Raw genomic sequence first — 23,392 nt, forward strand, 5'->3', positions numbered from 1 at the left:
TAAATTTTTGTCTCTTCTGTTGCAGAGTTGCCCCAGAAGAGTGGCCAAGGAGCCCAGTATAGAATTCCCTTCCGGGGACACCAGCCCGCCAATCAGTGTGTTAGTGGAACATCACTTTCCACAAATCCCAGTGGCTGGGATCAACCAATCATTGACCAGAGGGAGGCCGAGGTCTTGCCCTCAATCAACTACAGCGAGAGTCGTAACTCTCAAGGAGGATGTCCTTCGGGTACTGACCCGAGTAATCTGGCTAGAGACAGCAGCAACAGTGCGGCCAGTATGGCCACAGGAGCCAATGGCCAGACAGGCAACTTCCCTGCCAGCCACACAAGCAGCAAGGCCAACTCTGGACCCAGCCCTGCCAATCAAAGTGGGGCCAACATGCTGTCCAACCAGGCCGCAGCCAATCGCAGCTGGGGATCTGGACCGGGGTCTGCCCATTGCCCTCCTCAGTCCTCAATGGGGGGCGATGGGAAGAGTGACGTCCCATTAGGAGCAGCTGTCATGGGCTGGGGTTCCTCCTCCTCCACATCCAACTTTAACTTGAATTTGAACCCCAACGCCAACCCATCTGCCTGGCCTGCATTGGGGCACGACGGGGCTGGTACAGGGGGAGGCAGCTCAGGGGGAGGAACAAACTCCAGCTCCCCACCTCAACCCCTACCCACCCTCTGCAATGTAGCCGGGGGCCCGACAGCACAGGCCAATGGCAGCACCGGATCCAACGGAAACGCCTCGGGGAGCGGCAGTGCCTGGGGTGGCATGATGCCCTCTGACCCTTCAGAGCCGCACCCCCCCTCGTCAACGAATGTGTCTTTCAGCTCCGAACCTCAGAGCCTTAACACGGACGGACACAATCACACTAACAAGCAGGAGCCTCCCAGCCCCATGCGCAACATGCCCGGCTGGGGCGGTGCCCCCGTGGGAATGGGCCCACGGGGCCACTCCCAGCCCGGTGCTCCGCAGGTGAACGGAGAGGACGGCAGCGCCACATGGGCCAGCGGGGACCCCAAAACGGCTCCGTCCAAGGACGCTTCCGGATGGGACTCTGGTTCAAACTGGGGTCTCCGAGGAGGTGTGGGAGGATGCTCCGGCGGCTGGGGCAAGCAGCAGAGCAGCGGAGACTGGGGGAAACAAGGTGCCACTGAGGCTCCGGGGGACTGGGACGCCCCTGGCTCCCCTCCCCAGGATCAGCAGGCCAGTTCCTGGGGCAGGGCCCAGATCACCGCAGTCACCAGTGAGGGCAGCAGTGATAATGCAGAGGGACTGACCCGCTGCCCAGAGCGACCTTCAAGGGATGAGGTGCCCCCGGCGCTGCCTGCCACTGACGTCGATCCCAGGGTGCTTTGCAACACAGGCTGGGGTCAGACCCCCGTGCGCCAACACACTTCATGGGACATGATCGAGAAGAACCGCAAGGCTGAGAAAGCCGCTGAATCCTGGGGCTCACGTCCCTCAACCTGCAGTGACATCCAGGGGCCCTCCAACACCAATATGGCCCCTTCCCAGAGGTCGGACTCTATGAGCAAAAACGATGGCCCCGAGCCCCAGGGAGCCCCGGGCTGGGGTGGAGGCATGGCCCCTACCAACCAGACCAGCTCAGGCTGGGGGGATCAACCGAGCAACAAAAAGCCCCCCGGTGGTCCTGGGGGATGGGGGAACAACCAGCCAGTAGGAGTCCAAATGAATGTACCGAAAAATGCTGGTCCGGGATGGGGAGAGGAGAAATCCGACAGCTGGGAGGACCCTCAAAACAAGATGAAGCCCCAAGGATGGGGAGAGACGCCCAAAGCCTCCGCTGGCTGGGGTAATAGCGGTGGAAACGGTGGCGGGGGCGACTGGGAGACAGAAGAAAAGCAGAAGGAAAACTCAAACTCAAACACGGCCTGGGAAGGAGAGACAGGAGGCTGGAAGGAGAATCCCAGAAGCTGGAGCAAACCTGCCCAAGGAACTGGGGTATCTGGAAGAGGTGGGGCTGGAGGAGGTGGAGGTTGGGCAGAGCCAGCCAGCCAACACCCAACTGCTCCAACCCAAGGATCTGGGTCATCTGGAGGTGGAGGTTGGGCAGAGCCAGCCAGCCAGCGCCCCACTGGTCAGACCCAAGGACCTGGGTCATCTGGAAGTGGTGTTTGGGGAGAGCCAGCCAGCCAGCGCCCCACTGGGGCATCCGGAGGTGGAGGTTGGGGAGAGCCAGACAGCCAGCGCCCCACTGGTCCTGCCCAAGGTTGGGGGGGTAAAAACCCAGATGTGCCCAACGGCAGTGGGGGAGGCGGAGGAGGAGGAGGAGGAGGAGGCATGGGGTCTTGGAGTGGCCCAGGACTCGTCAAGCAGAGCGGCGGCTGGAGCGGGAAGAAACCGGAGCCCCCGGGATCGTCGACAGGCTGGGAAGAGCCCTCCCCACCATCGATCCGCCGGAAGATGGAGATCGACGACGGCACCTCGGCCTGGGGGGACCCCGGCGCCTACAACAAGGCGGTTAACCTCTGGGACCGCAACAGCCAAGGGAAGCCCCGAGGTAAGGCAGCCCAGGGGGAATCCTCCAATCCTCCCGCCCCCAGCAACAGTCACGGCCACCACCACCCGCACCCCCACTCCCACCCATACCACGGGGGTCCTCCGCCTCCCGCCATCCCCAGCCAGAACCAAACCCACACCCCCCAGAACCCCAGCCTCCCCAGCGGGGCCATGGAGCCCAGCATGCCTCACCAGACCGGGCCCCCTCCTCACAGCAGGACTTCAGCCATGAACCAAGGTAGGACAGCTGTTTTATTATGTTGGTGTAGTGTTCAAAGACCAGGCGGTAATGTGAAACCCCTCTGTTTTATTATGTTTGTTTAGTGTTCAAAGACCAGGCGGTAATGTGAAACCCCTCTGTTTGTCCGGTATTGATTAATACAAAATGGAAGAATGAATGAGGAATGATCTGTATATAAGTCTCAAGCTTCGACAAAATAGCATTTTATTAAAGAATTGGATGTAGTAGTTTAGTTGTATCATACTGTTACTGCCGTTTACAATGCGTCAAATGTCGGGTTTGTGTCTTATCTAATACACAATCTGGTGCTCCCGCTGGGGAGGTGCACTACAGTGCTTAGCTTGCTGATCCACTTAAAGGTAAAGTCTTGACCTCGTTTAGCTCCTGCTCCTCCTAATGACTTGTCAAATGAGCCCCTAGTCTCCTCCTCAGATTTCCGAAAAAAGCACGTCCCAAAACGTGCCCTGTAACCCTGGCAACACCATTACCACACACACACACACACACACACACACAGAAAATAGCAACTTGCACTAACTATTATGGTTGCAGCGAAGTTTGGGACTATAGGGGGCAGTCTGGCGGCCATCTGTCGGCCGATGAGAGGGGAGAGGAGGAGGGCATCGGGAGGAGGGACTGCAGGGAGCCTAGCGTAATATCTTTTAATATATTTACCAATGTGGTCCCTGCGGGAAACATTGTCTCGTCATTCGTCATTGTACGAGTAAAACAATGAGTTAGAGAGGACTGGTTGGGAATTGAATGGACAGATTCATAAGAAGACCTTTGAAACCACAGCAATTGGTAGAGCACTTTGATGTAGTAACTTTTCAATAATATTGTTGTGTACCATATCTTCTCAATGTGTTTTTTGTGATCATTCTTTGTCTTTATATTTCGGTCAGTTTGCCGTTTCCTGCTCAGAGAAGTGCTGCGTGTTTAAATAGAAACGTTAAACCGCTGACCTCTCCCTGGAGAAAGGGGCTTAACTGCCTGGAACACAGAGGGCCAGTTTAGCCCCAGTTAGCCACGGCCTGTCCCAAGGCAGAAGCCACTCAATTGGGCCAAGTCCCTGATAGTCCCCCCTACCACCACAAGCAATATCAGCCAGGGCCAGTCATAGACCTCTCCAAAAAGTTCTGGCAATTCCTCCCAGAGCATGGGACTGAGGATTTTTAAGTGTTAATGGATTTAATTTGAAAAAATATATATGTATATTGTCCTGAAGGTTGGGGTGAGATACAGGGCTCCCATGCCAAACCGGAGGGGTCCTGGGGGGACCAAGCGCCCCAGCAGGCCAACACGGACAATGGGACGTCGACCTGGGGGAAGTCGAGTGGGGGCTGGGGCGAGGTAGGCCCCGAGAGCTACAGTCGGGGAAACCAACCCATTGGATCTGCATCTTGCAAACCTGGTGAGTGTGTGTCAGACAGCGTTGACATTGTGCACTTGAATGCTCAATAGATGAATGGACAGGCCTCTAAATTGTGTGTGTGTGTGTGTGTGTGTGTGTGTGCGTGTGCGCGCCCGCAACTCGGAAAGAAAAGGCTTAATTTTTATGCAGCCATTGAAAACTAACTGCGGTCAAGGATATTGAGGCTAGGGCAGTGGAAGACCAAGCGCAACGCCACGCTGACCCCTGGTGGCGTCGTTGATGCACTACATGATCTACTCTCCAGTAGATCCAATGTCCCTGGAACCATGAAGGGGTTGTCAGCATGATTTTCCATCCCATTGTTGAAACTATCTCTCCTTGTTTGTGTCCAGCCCCAAAACCGATGCAAGACAGCTGGGCTGGAGGAGATGAGGAGCAGATGGCCATGTCGGGCGGCCAGTGGGACCCGGACGAAGGAGACGTGTGGAACAGCGGCATGTCCCAGGAGAACAACTCCTCATGTAACTCCTGGAGCAACGGGCCGAAGAAGGGCCTGCAGAAGGTACAAAGGTGCCCATGGAGGGACAGAATGAACGCTTCTCTAGCGGGATGAAAGGCATGTAGAGTCAGAAAAACAATCATAGATAATTAGATAATTTAGAATTAATTCAGGCCAACATGATTTTGGTCTAGTTTTGGCTTTGATTGTCAATTGGTCAATGGGTGTAGCCAATCAAAGCTTTTCATCCCACTTTGTACCATTAAGATTGTGTACATAGCAAACCATTTTTTATTGAATTTCCATCCGACTATCCCAATGCATCAATTCAAACGACACAAATCAAGTCACCATATATAGGTTCTCTGTCAGTACTCTCTTGGACATGAAACCATTGAAATATTAATCTACTGAGCAGCAACTGACTTTTACCCTTCACTCACATCATATGTGCTATTAATAAATTAAGATGCATATTCTTTATCAAGCAATATCTACGTTTTTGTTGTAAATAAATCGCTGTAAAGGAACTAGCTATCGCCGAATGAGGTAGCAAAATGGCAATTGAGCCTATGGCCCAATAATGAAAGCCTTTGTAGTATTTGCAGTATTGTGATTGGTACGAACTTGGTGTAGGTTGTTACACTGTTTCTATGGGAAAAATATTCAAGATTGCCACTTGAACCATTTTATTTCAGCCCCAATCTGCGTCTGCTGCCACTTGCCAGGCCGCCATTGTAAATAAGTATTTGTTTTTAATGGCTTGCCTGTAAAATGAAAGTTTGATAAAAAATACCTGTATAACCTTATGTGTCTCACTCTGTCCTCCTCCAGATGCAAGGGAAGATCCCCGGGAAACAGGAAGAGGCCTGGATGCTGAATCGCCTCATCAAGCAGCTGACAGAAATGGGCTTCCCTGTGAGTTCAACTCTGATGTTATCTACTGGTTCTTCATTCGATACCTGATTGTGATCCTCGAGATTCAGTTTGTGGTCGGTCTTGTTGACCATTAGGTTGATGCACGCAGCATCCCAAATCCCCATATGGAAATCCCAGTACTTTGAGCGCCTTTCAGGTAATTTTTTCGGCAACCTGAGTTACCCCGACAGCAACGCAAATGTGACTGGATGAGCTACCACTATTATTATAAAGTCAACAAAGACGAAATAGTTCATAAACAAGATCGGGCCAATTCAGTCTGCTTTAAGTTATCAAACAGGGAAACTACTTTAAAAACGTAACGTTTCCAAGATGTGGATTTATTAAAGAATGCATACCCACCAGTCATAATCCCACTCATCGGTGAACTGCCATTCGCTACCATACTTAACAGTCTGCAGCAGTCGATGTCAACGTCCAACAGAGGGCTAAGCTTCTAGAACACTTGTAAGAAGAAGCTTAAGCTTCTCTGATACTAATGGCCCATTTCCACTGGAGGGAGCGGGTCGGTTCATATTCAAAGGTGCGGCACGGTTCGCATTTCCCCTGCCAAAAGTGGGCGTGATCCGTATTGAGCCGTACTCGTCTCGCAGTGCTCCTCCGTTGGGGTACTGAGACGCCTGAAAGGGTGCCGGCAAGTTCGAGCTACACACGCCGCCCGTTGATTGGTCGACAGAATCGTCACTTCTGTGCAACGGGGGATAAAAACAAACAAAGAATTTATTGACAATGGCCAAAGCTTCGTATATTGAAGAAAATGTTGCGCAAAAGATAGATGTCCTTCTTCGACGTCCTACATTGTTGCTCTCTGAATTTCATACATTGAATTTTGCAGCTGACTTTGGCATGTTGAATTTGTGGACGTTGAAAATACTTAAGTCAGATTTCTTAATGTTGAATATTTGTTTTTGAATTTTTGAACGTTGAAAAATAAAGGTGAAAATGATTTGTTGAACATTTAAAGAAAAATATAATTTAATTGTCGTGAGGCTTCAGAACCAAAAATATCCCCTTTAAACATACTAATTTACTGATATCATATTAATTATCGTAACCACCGATATGAAGATGTGTATTGTGATTTTTATTTTTGCAATCTCGTCCAGCTCAGTTATGTCATTTATTTGGATCAAGTTCACAATGGTTGAAAATGCAGAAACATTACTGACTCTCACTCTACGTTAAAGGTAGAATATGTAATATTTTTATGTAAAAACAACCATATTTATGTTATATATTTGATTTTATTGTGTATCTACATAATCCCAAGTGTTTTCACTATGACGTGTGTATAATGTGTATGTGTGTGTGTTTGTGTGTGTGCGTGCGTCACGGTAGGCAGCACGCCGGTATGCTGCACCAACAAACATCCAAAATGTAACATCTCTCCCATTGTAACGGCCAGTGTTAATGCAGCAGAGAAAGACATGCTTTAGACACCAGTACTTAACATGTGCCTAGTCACAGTACTCAGTCTTGCGGTGTGGTGCAGGAGATGTACCCTTGAACAAAGCCCTATTTCATCTCTGAGATATTTGAATCCTGTCCGTTATAATGAGATTGGTGCATTCAAATACAGAATTAAAATGTGTGTGTGTGCGTGTGTCCCTGCCAGAGGGACCCAGCCGAGGAGGCCCTGAAGACCAACAACATGAACCTGGACCAGGCCATGAGTGTACTGCTGGAGAAGAAGCTGGAATTGGACAAGCGGGGCATGGGCATGGCCGGCCACGACTACAGCAACGGCCTCATCAACAAGGCCCTGGGGGGCCCCCGGGCCCCGCTCCTCTCCAAAGACCCTCCCATGGACCGCCGCTCCCCCTTCATGGATAAGGTCCGACATCTTCTCTCTGTATGTTTAGGGTTCTTGGTGACTCACAGTGCCAAATATGCCCGTCTTATGCCCGCCTTTTTCCCCAGCATGGTCCGCGCGTTTATATTGACCGAGCTAATATACCGGCTTGATTTCGCACCCCAATTTACCCCTCTCGAACCCTATACATATTGGGGGTTTACGATTAGACGGCTTCACGCTTCAAGGGTTGCTGCGTTGTCTCTAAAACAGAGATAACGCAGCGATATCAACATGAGTAGTTCTAACTGGAGAGACTGTGAAATTTGCGAGTTGCTGACCATCATGAGAAAGAAGGGGATGCAGTCACATTTAACAAAGACGTTGAAAGATGGTGTTATCTACGAGAAAGACGCAGAGGAACTTTCCTTATGAGGCTTTAAAAAACATGTGGTCAGCAAAATAAAGAATATGTTGACGTTTTTGCACTTGTAAATAGTAGCCTACACTGAGATGTCATCTACTCATTTGTGCATGCGAGTGGCATGAATAAATTAAAAAAGTATGCAAATTATTAGAAAGAGGTCTACTCTCTGTGCATAGCCCCGCCTACTCCAAGATAGCCCGCTCCGTGATGAAGGCGGATTATACCCCCTCGGTTTTACACAGGCAATACAGGGAAATTGCAGGGTGTGCTGAGCCGGACCTTCCGGCTTGGCAGTGTAAAAATGCCTTATGTGGGATCTGGCCTTGCATAGATAAAAAGAGTGACACAGCACTCAATACACATCTAATTATTTGGTGGTATAAGCAAATACTATATCTGATAATAGTGACAGTACTTCAACATGTTTAATGGTCAGTTATGTGTAGTTTGGTTTAAATTATGTAGCATACACTCAACCAAGTCTATCTCAACTATCGATAATATATATATATTGTTTTGCATCTCTATTACTGCTTCTTTCTTGACATATTCACTGTATATTTTTGGTAGTTTTATAGTTATTAAAACATTATTCTTAATTATACTGTACTGTACCTGTAGGCACAGGACAGTGGCAAGAATGAAATCAAGTTTTAAATACATCTCATCTTGCATTTTTTTTATGTTTCTGCAGGCTGGGATATTTGGGAGTGGTGGGGCAGCACAAGCCCGCGCCCTTCATCATCAGCATCATCAGCATCATCAGCATCATCAGCATCATCAGCAGCAGGCCCTTCCCCCGCAGCCACCAGTGCCACCGCTCAGCTCCTCCCAGCCCGGTCTACGTGCTCAAGTGCCTCAGATACTCTCCCCTCAGGTAATGAGAGAGACACACACACACACACACACACTGGACCCATACCTTAAATCACTTTAAATGAGCTTAATGTAAATTCAAGTTTTTTTTTGTTTGTTTTGCTCTCTCTTGCATTGCAGGTTCAAGCACAGCTCTTACAGTTTGCAGCAAAAAACATTGGTCTGAACCCTGCACTTTTAACCTCACCCATTAACCCTCAACACATGACCCTCCTCAACCAACTTTACCAGCTGCAACTGGTGGGTGACGTCCTGCGCCTACCTAACTCCTGCCTGCTCATTAATGACTTACACGTGAAACATGTCCAAAATCCAATTACTGTAAGGATTTTGTTTGATAAAAGCACTTTGTTATGTTATTCATGTAACGTTATGTAATGAATGTGAAATTATTATATCGAACATAAAAGCATCACTGTAGAGAACATAAATACAGTTTAAATACACAGACCCAGATGTACCACATGTAGGGTTTCTAGCCAGGGTTAATTTGCAAGCCCTGTCCCTGGTTAGGCTACTGTTTACCATGAAGAGTAAACAGTCATCCTCTCAACACGTGTGTTTTATGTCTCAGGCATACCAGCGTTTACAGATTCAGCAACAGATGTTGCAGGCGCAGCGCAACGTCTCTGGCCCCATCCGACAGCAAGAGCAGCAGGTGTGTGTGTTGTGGAAAGCCTTTCTCTTCACAGTGCTCTTGTATTGACGGCTGGATTGGAATGGTAATGGAGAGGGATGCGTCTTTTTCAAGCACTATCCCCAGTCCCCTCTCAACAATGAATGCACGCAGCGCTTGATAAATCTTGATGTGTCTGTGCATCCTCTGTGTGTTTACTCATTGCTCGGTATGATGTGTATTGATGTTAGCACATTGCTAGGTTCTCACAGTATTAACATTGGCTAAAGGCAAAGTTATCTTAGTATTGACGTGAGCATATTGCTTCTCTCAGTATGACACTAGCAAATGTCTAGGTATGATTGGTATTAACATTAGCTACGGGGTAAATCCTCTCAGTTTTAACATATGTACATTACTACCGTCTCCATGGTGACTCCTCCTCCGTCCATCCAGGTTGCACGTACAATCACTAACATGCAGCAACAGATCCAGCAGCACCAGCGGCAGCTGGCCCAGGCCCTGCTGATGAAGCAGCAGCTGCCAGCGCCCTCCTCCCACGCCGGCCTGCACCCAGGATCCCTCAAATCAGCCCTGGACTCCTTTCCAGGACATCCCCATGCTTCGGGCCTTCCAGACCTGCAGACCAAAGAGCCACAGTCCTCTCCCCATGCCTACAGCCCCTACCCACACTGTGAGTAGCATTGAGTCTCAAAACAAGAAGCCATGTGCTGAATGTGGCTGCAAGGTGTTGTTGCTAATTGGCCCAATGCCTGATTGATGCCAGTTGATGCCACTCGCCATTCAAGATGCGATAAACTGGCCTTAGAGGAGTTTGTACATTCATGCAGCAAAGCGTGTTATTTACGGTGGTAGTCAATGTTTCTGTATTCTGTTGATGATTATGTTGTTGATGATAATATTAGTATGTTGTTAAACCCTGTAGCAGCCAATAACGTAATAACGGTCAATAACATAATAATTTAAATGTAATAAAGCCAATAACGTAATAACGGTCAATAACGTAATAACTGCCAATAACATAATAATTTAAATGTTATAAAGCCAATAACGTAATAACTTGCCAATAATGTAATAAAGTTGTTTAGCCAGTAACATAATAACATTTTGCCAATAATGTAATAACTTATTACGTTATTGACTGGTTATTACGTTATTGGCCTTGTATTAAAAAGGTAACAACTGAGCAAATAATGTAATAACTTATATTTATTTTCAATTACCGGAGAGAAACTGTCACACTTAGCCTTAATATTGCATCTTGCAACACATGCTTAAATATCTGACATTACAGCTACCCCGCCACCCTCCTACCCCCTTCCACAGGATGCCTTAAAGGAGAAAACCATCAATTTGGATTCATATGTAACTCTTAGGGTTCCTTCATAGTACTACTTGTATCCAACTCCGTGACCACGCTGACACTTCGACAGAGTCGTGAGCCTTTCAAAGTTCTGCGTTGCAGTTTTCAGTATGGTATTGCAATTCACCGCTGGAACGCGAGGGGCTGCGGGAATGAGAAGTTAGCTGACCAACCACGGCCCCGAGGTCGCCATCGTCCTGAGTAGCCTCGACGGATGCTAACATTTTTCGGAGGGACACGTGGGGCTACGGAGAGAGTCTCCGACGGGGTTTAGGACGATGGAGAGGGCTCTCCGTGGCTACAGAAGCACTTTATGCAGTTTCATAAACAAGGCTTTACTTTTACTCTGGGATTCTTAAATCGGCCAAAAACAGCTTTGGGGCCAGCCTGATCTGCACAGCGTCAATAGATCGCTTGCAGATTTGGTTGAAAATGTAATAACTGAGCCGATAATATAATAATATATAAATATGGCTGCAGCCATTCAATATTATCATATTATACTGCTTTATATATAGTGGATGGCATAGTCATGCAAATCATGTCATTACCACTAGCCCTGTGTACTGGGCACCTGTCTCTTTATTATGGTTATATGTTTAACAGCAATCTGCTCCTTTGGGTGGAGGGTTATCTGTACGGTCAGTTATTTAAGCATGCGTTGAAAGATGCAATATTAAGGCTAAGTGTGGCAGTTTCTCTCCAGAAATTTAAACTATTACATTTATTACATTATTGGCAAGTTATTACGTTATTTGCTTTATAACATTTAAATGATTACGTTATTGGTAGTTATTACGTTAAGTTATTGGTTGCCACAAACCTCTTTCCCCCCTCCCTCTTTTTCTGCTTCGGTGTCCGTGCCCTCAGCTGGACTGAATCCCAACATGAATGTAAACTGCAACGAGGTGGGCGGGGGGCTGTCCATGAAGGAGCACTCCCAGCCCCAGTCCCGCCTATCCCAGTGGACGCACCCCAACTCCATGGACACACTCTCTGGGGGGTCCTCCCCCCTGGAACACAACCTGGCCAAGCACGGTGAGGAGACGCACCCATTCTGGACACGGGACACGTCAGCGGGATTGGTCCAAATAAAGGACAAAGGCACAGCCTTTTGAATTAAAGCCCCCAGCTACAGACCATACATTGGAGGTTTTGTCATTAAATGATATACTCTCCATGCTTATCGAGTTTGATCTCATCAAAATAAACATGTGTCACACACAACGTGAAGCACAGAAGCCCAAGTAAGCGTTAGTTGATTTTCGAATTTAAATATGTATTGCTGTCCTGTATCAGCCAACCTTGGACCCTCGCGCAAGTCGCCCCAGATGGAGGACTCCTACAGCGCCTACAGCCTACACTCTGACCCCCCCTCCAGCCCCCCGGACCACTGGGGCCCGGGCAAGAGCAGCAACGACAAGATGGCCAACGGGACCAACATCACCTGGCCTCCAGGTCAGTCACTGGACCATTTTTTGTGCCTGTTGTTGGAAACATTTCGGGCCATAGCGCGAGGTTTCCAAGCATTGGGGTCGACCACAATGCTGTTGGATGGAGTTGGATGGAGTTTTAATAACAAAAAAAAGTCAAGCCTATACCAACATACTGCATCCTAGTGTTGTCATGATGCTGACAGCATTTTTGGTTGTAAAAAGAAAAGGATCAGATTTAATTTAATATCTTGTTTTGGTTGGGTCTCTGTAGCATCGCTTGTGTATGGGTTTAATGTGGCTTTTGACTTGCCTTGGTCATTTGCATCGCTTGCATATGGGTTTAATGTGTCTTTTGACTTTCCTTGGTAATTTGCCTCAAAGCAAATGTACTTCCAATCTGCACTCCTGCCGTTTTCTTTCTCTACCAAAACCGGTCGCGGATGCACTTCACTTGACATCATGTGTGTTGGCTAACTTTTAGCATACACTATCGCACACAGAGCTGAAATCATGCGAGAGACCGCACTGCGAGTGAGAGGAGACTATGTGGGCACTGTAGCACTGTGTGTGTGTGTCTGTACTTGTTCCTAGTAGTTCCTAGTCACCAAGTACTTGTTCCAAATACTTAGTGTGGCGCATTACATTTATTTTCATAACATTACAAACGCTTTTGACCAAAGCACATTCAACAATGAAGATATTCCCCAAACAGTGAAAGAATCATTTAAGTGCATTAACATTCGCAAATTAAGCAAAGAAATGCATTATGCGTATCTTCGCTGGGAAATTAATATTACATGCAGATGTTGATAGGATTTAAGACAATGTCTGTAGAAGCAGATGCACAAAAAAAAGACGTATTTTCGTTATCAGCTGAACACTTAACCTCTTCACGGCGCTGTGCTCAAGAGTTCTGCCCAGGCGTGCCGTGGAAGGGCCTCCAGAACATTGACCCCGAGACGGACCCCAACATGACCCCAGGTAGCGTCCCCAACGGGCCCACCATCAACACCAACATTCAGGACGTGAACCGCTACCTGCTGCGGGACCGGAGTGGAGGTGAGCACGATGGACAGGGAGCTCAGGGGAGCATAGGTTCAGATGGGTTGAATCTATTGTAGATCCGCACTGATTCCCGGTCTCCACGTGATTCAGGTGGGCGTTCACCTGTGTTTCAGTTGATGCATGTTTGTTCACATTTACATGACACCCTTTTGTGCACTTCTGTTTGGGGCCTTTTTTTTAATCTTCTACACTTTTAACTTTCTCCACAATTGTGCCTCTTTGCAATGTATACTCCCTTCCTTTTCTGTTGATAAGCAAGCTCTCATCTGTTGGAAAGCTTCTGTTCCTTCACTTCGTTCCTTCGATCTTTTTTCATTTCCTTTATTTCTTTGTTTCTTTTGTCTTTCTACCTTTTTTTTTTTTTTTATTTGCATGGACTTAGGCTCCTCCCCCACCTCGTCTCAGACCGAGGCTCTGACTCCCTCCACTGATTGGCCAGTCAGTTCCTACTCTAGCTCGTTCAGTCTGTCGTCCCCCGAGATGGACGATGCAGGTACAAAGCTCCCCCCTATCACCCCTTCAAGCCCATAGGCCCTAACCCCCCCCCCCCCACTACGGTAAACCATCCCTTGCAAACAGGCATCTCCTCCCCTCTTAACACTCTGACCATTTCCCTCATATGACCAACTTGTCCAACCAAGGAGGAGAGTATGAACTCCAGTCCTGCCCCCCCCCCCGTGTTTATACCCTGGGTAGTTCTAGCTTCCATACAGATGTGTAAGGTGTTCTCCCTCTCCTGGATGCAGCATGGAATGCTCCAGAGGGAAGTGGATGTTGTTTGTCTGTTTGTATTGTTTGTAGGTAGGCTGGTGTGTGGCTACAGTTGGCCATTGACTGAGCTCTAACATGTATCCCACACTGTATGCGTGCAGTTCTCTCTCTCTCTCTCTCTCTCTCTCTCTCTCTCTCTCTCTCTCTCTCTCTCTCTCTCTCTCTCTCTCTCTCTCTCTCTCTCTCTCTCTCTCTCTCTCTCTCTCTCTCTCTCTCTCTCTCTCTCTCTCTCTCTGAGTATCTCTCTCTCTCTCTCTCTGAGTATCTCTCTCACTTTGGCTTCAAGGTTAAGCCCGTTCGTGTTTGTTTGCCTTGTGACGAGTTTGCTTACATACACACAACACATCCTTTAACACACAACTGTGACTTTGGGGAGGCAGAATTGGTACTCAGTGTGTTCAGACCTGGTGTAGCTGTATGCACACAGTGAGCTGCCACACTTGGTGGGCCCATGCATTTCCATAACCACTCACAATGGGGATTCTGCTTTACTAACCCTTTAATCATGTCAAACATTATTTATGAAAATAATACTTAGAAGTCTTTATATTACAATGTTGGCGACAGCATAGTTGTATGGACGTCCATGGCAATATTTCCTGGAGTGGGTCAACAAATTAGGGCTGCTTGATTATGGAAAAAATCACAATCATGATTAGTTTGGTAAATATTTAACGATTATTTTTCAGTTTGAAAACATGATGCATCTTTCAGATTTCTCTCCAGAAAAAAACTTTGTAACTGAGAACTCCCCTTAAAAATATACACAACATGTTCAAATAGAAAATGTTGAGATCGAAAATAATGTTAAAAATGGAATCCAGCTATGTTGCATCTGTGTAAGACATTTAATGAAGAAAAGAAAATGACGTGGGATACAACAAATGCATCCCACCCTTTTGATGCGTCTCGGCCGTCGGTGGCTTTGGTTGAAGAAGCATGACATGTGGTTATTCGTCGTTTGCGTCCGCCGATGCCAACCCGCTGCCTTCCCCTCCCTCCAGGTAAGCTGCCGGACATGAAGTCCACCTGGTCCCCAGGGGCCATCTCCAACAGGGAGGCCGCAGGCTCGCTGTCCCACGAGCTGTGGAAGGTCCCCCATGGGCCCCGCAACTCTGCGGCCCCCTCCAGGCCCCCGCCTGGCCTCACCAACACAAAGCCCTCGGCCTCGGCCTCCTCCACCTGGGGGGGCAACTCCCTAGGACTGGGACAGTCCTGGAGCTCCTCCTACACCTCAGGTAACACAACCTGTCGCACACTTCCCCGGTTCCCGGTGGCCATTCTGGATCGGTTTCCGAGTGATGAAACTGGCTCAAAGTAGGCCTCGTAAAAATATCTCAATATGGAATTATATTTTGGAATAATTAACTCAATAGCCATATATTTTCCCATTAAGCTCCATTTTGTGGTGAATTGTATACATATCGATTCAAGTCATTTTCAGTCCTAGTAAAATTAGGATATTTGTTACTGTTTTCACACAATCATATTTTCTTATAATATAAGGTAAGCTAAGGGAATTAGGTTAATGGTAACCGTATGTGACAATAACTAAACCGCTATATCATCCAATCCAACCATCGCTAGCACTTGGCATCCTCCAATCTTAGTGGGAAAGAAACAAAGTGAAGCAAATCGTTTCTGGGCATTTCTATTGACCCTGGAGGTGGTTCTCTCGGTCTCTCTCAGCTGGTAACACCTGGAGCACAGACAGCTCCAGCAGAGGCAGCAGCTGGCTGGTGCTGAGGAACCTCACGCCACAGGTACTGGCCTTCCTTCATTAGGTCTGGGCCCTACCTCCAACACATAGCCTCATCCATTCATTAGGTCTGGGCCCCAACCTCCATCACATAGCCTCATCCATTCATTAGGTCTGGGCCCTACCTCCAACACATAGCCTCATCCATTCATTAGGTCTGGGCCCCTACCTCCATCACATAGCCCCATCCATTCATTAGGTCTGGGCCCCTACCTCCAACACATAGCCTCATCCATTCAATAGGTCTGGGCCCCTACCTCCATCACATAGCCTCATCCATTCATTAGGTCTGGGCCCCTACCTCCATCACATAGTCTCATCCATTCATTAGGTCTGGGCCCCTACCTCCAACACATAGCCTCATCCATTCATTAGGTCTGGGCTGGCTCCCTCCATCCCATAGCCTCATCCATTCATTTTAAAGGACTCCACCACAATACTAGTGATTAACTCTTGCCACCTTAAACGGGCTTACATTTTCAACATTCACATGCCGGGTTGACAGAGAGCTTCTGGCACGCTTATTCCACGTTTCAAAGAGGCATCGCAGTAAAGTATCCTTTTCTTGAGAAACCATAGCAGATTTACTGGATACATTATACTGTTTTCAATGCTACTTAATTGATTCATGCATCCTGTGTGTGTGTGTGTGTGTGTGTGTGTGTGTGTGTGTGTGTGTGTGCGCGTGTGTGCGTGTGTGTGTGTGCGCGCGCAGATCGACGGCTCCACCCTGCGCACGCTGTGCATGCAGCACGGCCCGCTGATCACCTTCCACCTGAACCTGACGCAGGGCAACGCCGTGGTGCGCTACAGCTCCCGGGACGAGGCGGCCAAAGCCCAAAAGTCCCTGCACATGTACGTCTCCGCCGGGCCCCCGGAGGCACCACCGCCACACCCTGACGCACGGCCGCCCGCCGGGGGACCTCTGTTAACCGGTTTGTGTTTCTAGGTGCGTCCTGGGAAACACCACCATCCTGGCGGAGTTCGCTGGGGAGGAGGAAGTGGCCCGCTTCTTCGCCCAGGGCCAGTCGCTCGGGGCGACCAGCAGCTGGCAGGCCAACCCCTCTGGCAACTCCAACCAAGCGCGGATGGGCGGCGGCGGCCCGGCCCACCCCATCGGGCCCCACTCGCCCCACTGGAACCACCACCACCACCACAGCAGCGGCGGAGGTAACGGGGGCGGAGGCCTTGGCGCCGGGGGCAGCAAGGCAGGCGGAGGTGACATGCTGTGGGGGGGTGGAGGGCCCCAGTACTCCAGCCTGTGGGGGCCCCCCGGTGGCGGTGAGGACGGACAGGTCATGGGGAGCCCCACCCCTATCAACACTCTGCTGCCAGGGGACCTTTTGGGCGGGGAGTCCATGTAAGAGCACAGAGGCCCCCTGGGGGGCCCCCAAACACAACGAGAGAATCCAGATAGCAAATCAATGTGGAGGTAATCAGTGTAGGATCCGTCAATCGGGAGAGAGCGGGGGAGACCAGGCTGTCCTCGGGGATCCCCCACCTCGTCTTTCTGTTGGGGTCGTCGGTCCTTTTGAATTCAGTGTCGGAAATATATCAAGTGTAAAATGTTACGTTTTTTTTTGTGCGTGTGAATCTCAGAGGGAGGTTATTTTTCTCAGTGTTCACTCTCTCGAAAAGCAGCAGGACAGCAAGTCTCAACTTGGGATAACTCTCTTTTTGCAGCAGTGCAACTGTTTTCGGACAACTGTTCTCTGACATTTGCGCAGTGTTTTAACCTAACATAAATGTCAATGATACGTGCTGCCATCTTCAAACTTGACAACCGCCAGTCCGCCCAGCCTGCCCCAATCAGAACGGTTCTAGAGCTAGGCGCCACTCCGGACTATAAGTGGCTCTCTTCTCTCAGTACTATTTACTAGCCTTAACCTCTAATGACCCCCTCCTCCCAATGCCCTTTCTGACCCCACTCGGACCTCTGACCTCTCAAACCATGCTAAAACGATGTGTTTAAAGGGAAAGATGCAACTCTCTTCCCGCCTTGTTTGAAGCCATTTCTGTTTGGTTGGGTTTACTTTGACTTCCTTGGTGGAGAAGAAGAGGGAAAAGGAAACGCAAACAAAACAAAAACACTGCAATTGAAGTAAAGGTCAAATGTGTCAGCTTATTTGTTCTCAGCGGTGGGTTAAGCTTTTTAAATGTCATTCTTATTATTTTTCTCGCTCGCTGGTGTACGTGCGCGCGGGTCAGCACCAATCGGCCTAACGAACCACTGCTCTCCCACTATGAACCAACTCTACAACCCAGCCCACCCGCCACCTTCCTGGGATCCCCACGCCCCCCGACTCAGCTGGCCAGACAAGCTGAACGAAACGTCTGTTGCAGCAGGGGGCGCTTTCCTCCACCATGTAAAGTGATCTGCACTATAAGCCACAGACTCTACCGTCCAAGTTCCAACACACCCCGCAGAGAGAAAACGCACAAACGAAAACCCAGTTGGACGCATATATATCGATGCATATCTGACAGGACGCTGGAGGATCCCAGAGTCTGTCGGAGAGCCGAGGGCCCTTGTCTAAAGTGCTGGGTCCCACTTGGTGTTACTGTGCGAGGCGAAGAAGCTTGACACCGATGCCTCCTCAAACGGTTCTGTTCGGTTGTGACACAACGGACATGGTCCACTTTCCTCAGCAAGCCGCCGGTCCTCACTAGTGACTATTGCGGTAAAGCGTGTGTGTGCGTGTGTGTGTGAGAAAATATGTATGTTTATAATGGTGAAAAACAAATTTGAGGAAGTTGTCTGTATTACCAAGACGACAAAAGAGGCATTCATTTTATTTAGTTTTGTGTTGCCTGTGTTTTCTTGGTACCATGGTGTAATGAACTCTAAAGAGGTGTTTATCATAGCACTTAGCAACCTTTAATGCAAACAAATCAGTAGAGGTGAGAATGGACACTGGCAAACAAAAAATGACATAAAAAAAGAAAGCGTTCTCATAAAAAGCAATCTGCTCAGTGACTTCTCTGTGTACTTATCGTTGAACCTTTACAAGGATGTGGAGAAAAAAATTATTTCTTTGTGTATTTTCTTATTTTAGATTAAGTCCTTTCCTCCCTCGATTCGGTGGGACCAGGAAGGATGTAGAAAGAGAGTGAGAACCTGTAGCAAAGTTGGAATGAATACAACAAACACAAACAAAAGACCGGACTAGCATTCTGTGCGGAGCACTCCCGGGTCATCTTTAATTAGATCAGTGAACATCACGTTTCCTGACTTTAAAGTCTCCTTTAGCCTTGGTGTCCAGGATGCCGGAAGGGTCCCTTCCCACCAATCCTGCAAGGGGGTATGATAGCCACCTGTGTGTGTGTGTGTGTGTGTGTGTGTGTGTGTGTGTGTGTGTGTGTGTGTGTGTCCTCCAGAAGGCCCCATGCCAGCGTGCTGCAGTCACGTGGCTGCTGAGTGCCTGGCCGCTTGGGGCCGCAGGCCGTATCTAAACTACTATCATACCACTTCTGCTACTGCTGCTGTGGCAGAGTCTGTCCTCAGAAACCCTGTGTCTATCTCCCTCTCCTCTTACGCTCTCTCTAGCTCTCATGCAAGAATCACTTTAGCCAGGGGTAGAGGATGTCCGACATTTCCTGGGTTCCCTTCTGGTATCGCATTTTATTAACGATATATACAGTTCTCTGTTTAGGATTTCATCCGCTTGTTTTGCCGTAGATAATGACGATGATTGCTGCGTGGTTGCGCCTCTGACATCGAGGGCACGGTTGACAGGCAAGTGTTTGTGAGTGTGGCGTGTGTGTGTGTGACAAGTGTGTGTGTACGTGAAGCATTGAGCTCATGTTCAGAGATTAGGCCTCGCCCCTTCTTGGGAATGGAAGGGAGGGAGGTAGTAATTCTGTGTGTGTGTGTGTGTGTGTGTGTGTGTGTGCGTGTCAGCCCATCTACTCCCACCAGTCCTGCCACTGCTCAACCACCACTACCATGTGTCAGGGTGTCACCGTGCCAGTTCCCTACCCCCTCCCTCCCCACACTGGTGCTGTTGTCATTATTATTATGTGTCCTTTAGAAAGAACTGTGGGAGCGCTCGAGACAGACTGCTGCCCTCTGTTTCTATGCAATAACCGGAAGGTTGTGGGTTTGACGGCCATCGTGATGTATACAAAACTCCACCGGGCCCCGACCGAGACCCACCGCTCATACTCCAGCCCACCCCCCCCCACCTTCCTTGGCCTGCTGTAGTTTATGTGGAGGGAACCTCTTTTTTGAGTAACGACCACACCCCCTTCACTCTCAACCTTTTGGGGTTTTATGGGATGGGATTAGTGCTTAACGGAGAGGGAGGGGTGGATATGGGAACAACACTAAGCAGGGGCTTGGCGCAGAAGCTGTATGCAATAACAACTTGTCTGCAGATACATCTCCTTCCATTCTTCCATACATTACATCTTGGGTAGAATCATTCTGTTGATCCTACATCTTCCCCCCCCATGTTGTCGTCATTGGGCTGGTGGTGGGTGGGGGTCCTGCTCCAGTAGATGGCAAGGAAGGAGGAGGTTGGCTGGCCTGGAAGGGGGCGAGGACAGCCTCTCGGCGCCGGTCTTAATTAATAACAGGGCACCGAGACAGTTGGGAAACCAGTGGTAGGTAAGAGTTAGGAGGTTTTGGGTTTGGCTGTGTGAGTGTGGGCTGTTGACGCACTAAAAGGGTCACAATTTGGTACATCTTTTTTAAGAAACCGAAAACATGAGGTAAAAAAAAAAAGTTATTGCGATGATTTTTTTACAGACAAAAAAGCAACCTTATTCTTAAGTGTGCCTGTGCTGTACACTCTGCGTGTTCTCTTCATCTAGCTGGGCTCCAAGGGCCCTATTCAGGGGCAGCTCTATTCACAGCGTTCACTTCTGACCTCCGAACTATAGGGGGCGCCAGCTAACTTAACAGGGGTACACTTCCTTAAATCAGCAAGACCACATGGACGGACTTCATGTTTGGTACCATTTCGGAAACATGCCCTCTCTTCCAGTCGCGGGAGAAATTCAACACATCAATCACTAATGCCTGTGCTTGTCTGGGGTTTTTTGTCTCTGGAATCCTTTTTTCTTCTCGCTTTCCTTCTCTCCCTCCCTCTTCGGACTGGTCTTGATCAGGGACTGGCGAGTATGCAAGGTGCTGTGTTCCCCCCCGCCCCACCCACCTCTCTCACCCATCCCAACGCTCTTCGTCTCTATGATCTACCTGTCAAGGACAATGAGTGTTCGAAGGAAGTGGTATTTTTTTGTTTTGTTCTCGTGAACTTGGACGGAAATGCAACTGGAGTTCGATTGATAACCGTGCTTAGGAGAGACACATACAAGATTTTTGGATGATGAATAATTAAACATAAAAATGCGAAGGCCTGGCTCATTTATGCACATGCTAGTTTGTACATGTCTACAATCAAGAGTAATTTAAGCAGTGTATTGTGTGTTCGGCTAGAACTGTCTTAGTCTGATTTAATATTTTCCAATGCCCCATCGGCTCCCAAAACCTTCTGGCCTGACTTCTCCCTTATGCTTTGTATCTTTTTCACATTTCCCAGAAATAAACATAAACATATCAGAATAATAAAAAAACAAAAACATTAACTAATACTTGAATCAAAGAAGCGCCAATAATGTAATGTGAACACTTTTTAAAGTGATTTTTTTTCTTTTTGTCTCATTCATACGTCAAGAGATTTTTCTAACAGCATTGGTTCAGATTAAACAACCATTGAAATACAAGCATTGTTGGAAAAACAAAGATTTAATATTAAGGCAATTGGACATCTGATGTATTAAAGCAATTTGACATCTGATGTTGTGTGTTTGCACAAGTTTGCTTGGTGTGTGTGTGTGTGTGTGTGTGTGTGTGTGTGAGAGAGAATATCAAGGGTTTTGAGCCTGTGAATTTGGCGGACATAGTTCCCACTGTGTATTTTTAATTTGAGTAGGTTATACTAGGATTTTTTTTGAGCGTGTCTGTTCATTTTTTCATTTGTTTTGCTTGTTGAAAAGTATATTCCAATGTTGGTCGTCATTAGCCTATAGCGTTGCACGGAGTGGCTGACCAAGCCCCCTCCTTAGCCAATCGAACAACCCGATCCAAGTATGGGGGCGGGGAGTAAACAGGCCGGGACACTTCACGTGTAAATGTTTACTCAAGGACTAAAAATGTTAGTGTGTTTAAAAAAATATCTGTAATATGTTTATCTACCTTAGTGGCTTTCATCTTGGAATAATCCATGATGAACCAGATTATATATATTGAGTATTGCACCATTTTCTTTCAGACTCTAAAAGAAAAAAAAGAAACAGAAAAATCTTTTTTATAGATACACAGAAAATGCAACAAAAAAAGTATTTTGCTGACCTGTGGCCATGGACTGGTGTGGGAGGTTAGCACTGTTTTAGCTGCGGTGCAAAGCATAGACGCGGTTTGAAATGGAAGGACAAGACATCGGACTGAGTTGTGGACCTTCCAGAGCTCTTCAGAGGGTGCCTATTTTTACTTTTTTTACTTTTATTTCTTTCTTGATTATTGGGGGTTGTTAGCTTTGTTTCAGTTTCTACGGAGGTTCAGTCCTCTAGCATTTTTAGTTTTCCTTCTCTCAAGGCCACCAAACCGTTTACACCAAACACTTTATTTCCTGGTGTTTTTTTTACAATAAAATGAAAAAATTGAATAAAGATTAAGCAAAATGATACTATGGGAACTCATAAAAAATTTGAAAAGGAAAAATGCTTCCATTTATAAAGTACAACACAACGCTTTGCATTATGAAGACTTATTGTCTTTAGGAGCTCTGGGACAGAACAGTGTCGCCATGTTCTGTTTGACCTTGGGCTGCTTTGTTTTGTCAATGTTGATTTTTAAGGAGTATCTGAAAGCCTGTAATTTAAATGTTGATATATGAATATATTTTGTTCCTTTTTATTTTATTCATTTTGAAAGAAGACATAATTGCTCACTATCTTGCACACACAAAAAAAGTGGTTTTCGTCTCAGGAAGGCTGAGTTTCCAGAGTACTGACTCCACGCCATTTTAATGTAAGTTTTTACGAGTGAATATAACAATTTTAAAAAAGTTGATACGAAAAATACAAATTGTAAGCACTGAAAGTTATGGATTTCAGAGGAAGAAAGTTATCTTTGTTTTCTAAATCCGTAGCAGTTACATATTAACCAAATAATGGACTTTAAATGAAAATGGAGTGCTTTATATATAAATCTATATATTAAAAATTGCTTTACATTTACAAAAAAAAAGTGGTCAATGATTTTGATTGTGAAAGAAAAAAGTGAATAACATGCAACATTGCTGTTTGAAACTTTATTGTATTTTATTATAAGGTCCCGACCTGACTGAATCAGGAACATTGTGCATTACTCTCTCTCTCTCTCTCTCTCTCTCTCATATTTATATATATATATGTGTATGGCGGGTATTAGACAATAGAAACATTTGAAACCATTTTTGTGAATGCTTTTGGTGGGTCTTACTTGCAGGATCGTTTTTTATTTGTAACCGACTGGTTTCAAAAGATCACAAATCTATGCACAAAGTTTTGGGGCGCTGATGAAGGTGTCGTTACCTACTTCTCTGTGACCCATGTATTTTTTGCTTTGTCTTGTGGGGTGGGGGGAGGGGTATCCAATGTATTGTGTTATCCCAAAGTGGTGGGTGGGCTGCGGAGGTCTTCATCGATGCAGGT

General features: G+C 47.4%; 1 protein-coding gene across 2 annotated transcripts in view; it reads left to right on the plus strand.

Annotated features, from left to right (window-relative positions):
- tnrc6c1 (trinucleotide repeat containing adaptor 6C1) overlaps window positions 1–17,063 on the plus strand; it is a 65,450-nt gene extending 48,387 nt beyond the window's left edge. For both annotated transcript variants that reach the window (XM_079746747.1, XM_079746748.1), the window contains 16 exons: window positions 26–2,752; window positions 3,984–4,169; window positions 4,523–4,692; window positions 5,464–5,547; window positions 7,184–7,402; window positions 8,482–8,664; window positions 8,784–8,903; window positions 9,238–9,321; window positions 9,736–9,973; window positions 11,534–11,701; window positions 11,963–12,121; window positions 13,009–13,158; window positions 14,940–15,173; window positions 15,625–15,698; window positions 16,410–16,549; window positions 16,644–17,063. In XM_079746747.1, coding sequence (XP_079602873.1) covers window positions 26–2,752; window positions 3,984–4,169; window positions 4,523–4,692; window positions 5,464–5,547; window positions 7,184–7,402; window positions 8,482–8,664; window positions 8,784–8,903; window positions 9,238–9,321; window positions 9,736–9,973; window positions 11,534–11,701; window positions 11,963–12,121; window positions 13,009–13,158; window positions 14,940–15,173; window positions 15,625–15,698; window positions 16,410–16,549; window positions 16,644–17,058 — 5,351 coding nt within the window. In that variant the 3' untranslated portion in view covers window positions 17,059–17,063. The remainder of the gene's footprint in view (window positions 1–25; window positions 2,753–3,983; window positions 4,170–4,522; window positions 4,693–5,463; window positions 5,548–7,183; window positions 7,403–8,481; window positions 8,665–8,783; window positions 8,904–9,237; window positions 9,322–9,735; window positions 9,974–11,533; window positions 11,702–11,962; window positions 12,122–13,008; window positions 13,159–14,939; window positions 15,174–15,624; window positions 15,699–16,409; window positions 16,550–16,643) is intronic.
- The last annotated feature ends 6,329 nt before the right edge of the window (window positions 17,064–23,392 follow it).

This window comes from Pollachius pollachius (assembly GCF_949987615.1).
Source record: "Pollachius pollachius genome assembly, chromosome: 11".
Classification (NCBI taxonomy): Eukaryota; Metazoa; Chordata; class Actinopteri; order Gadiformes; family Gadidae; genus Pollachius; species Pollachius pollachius.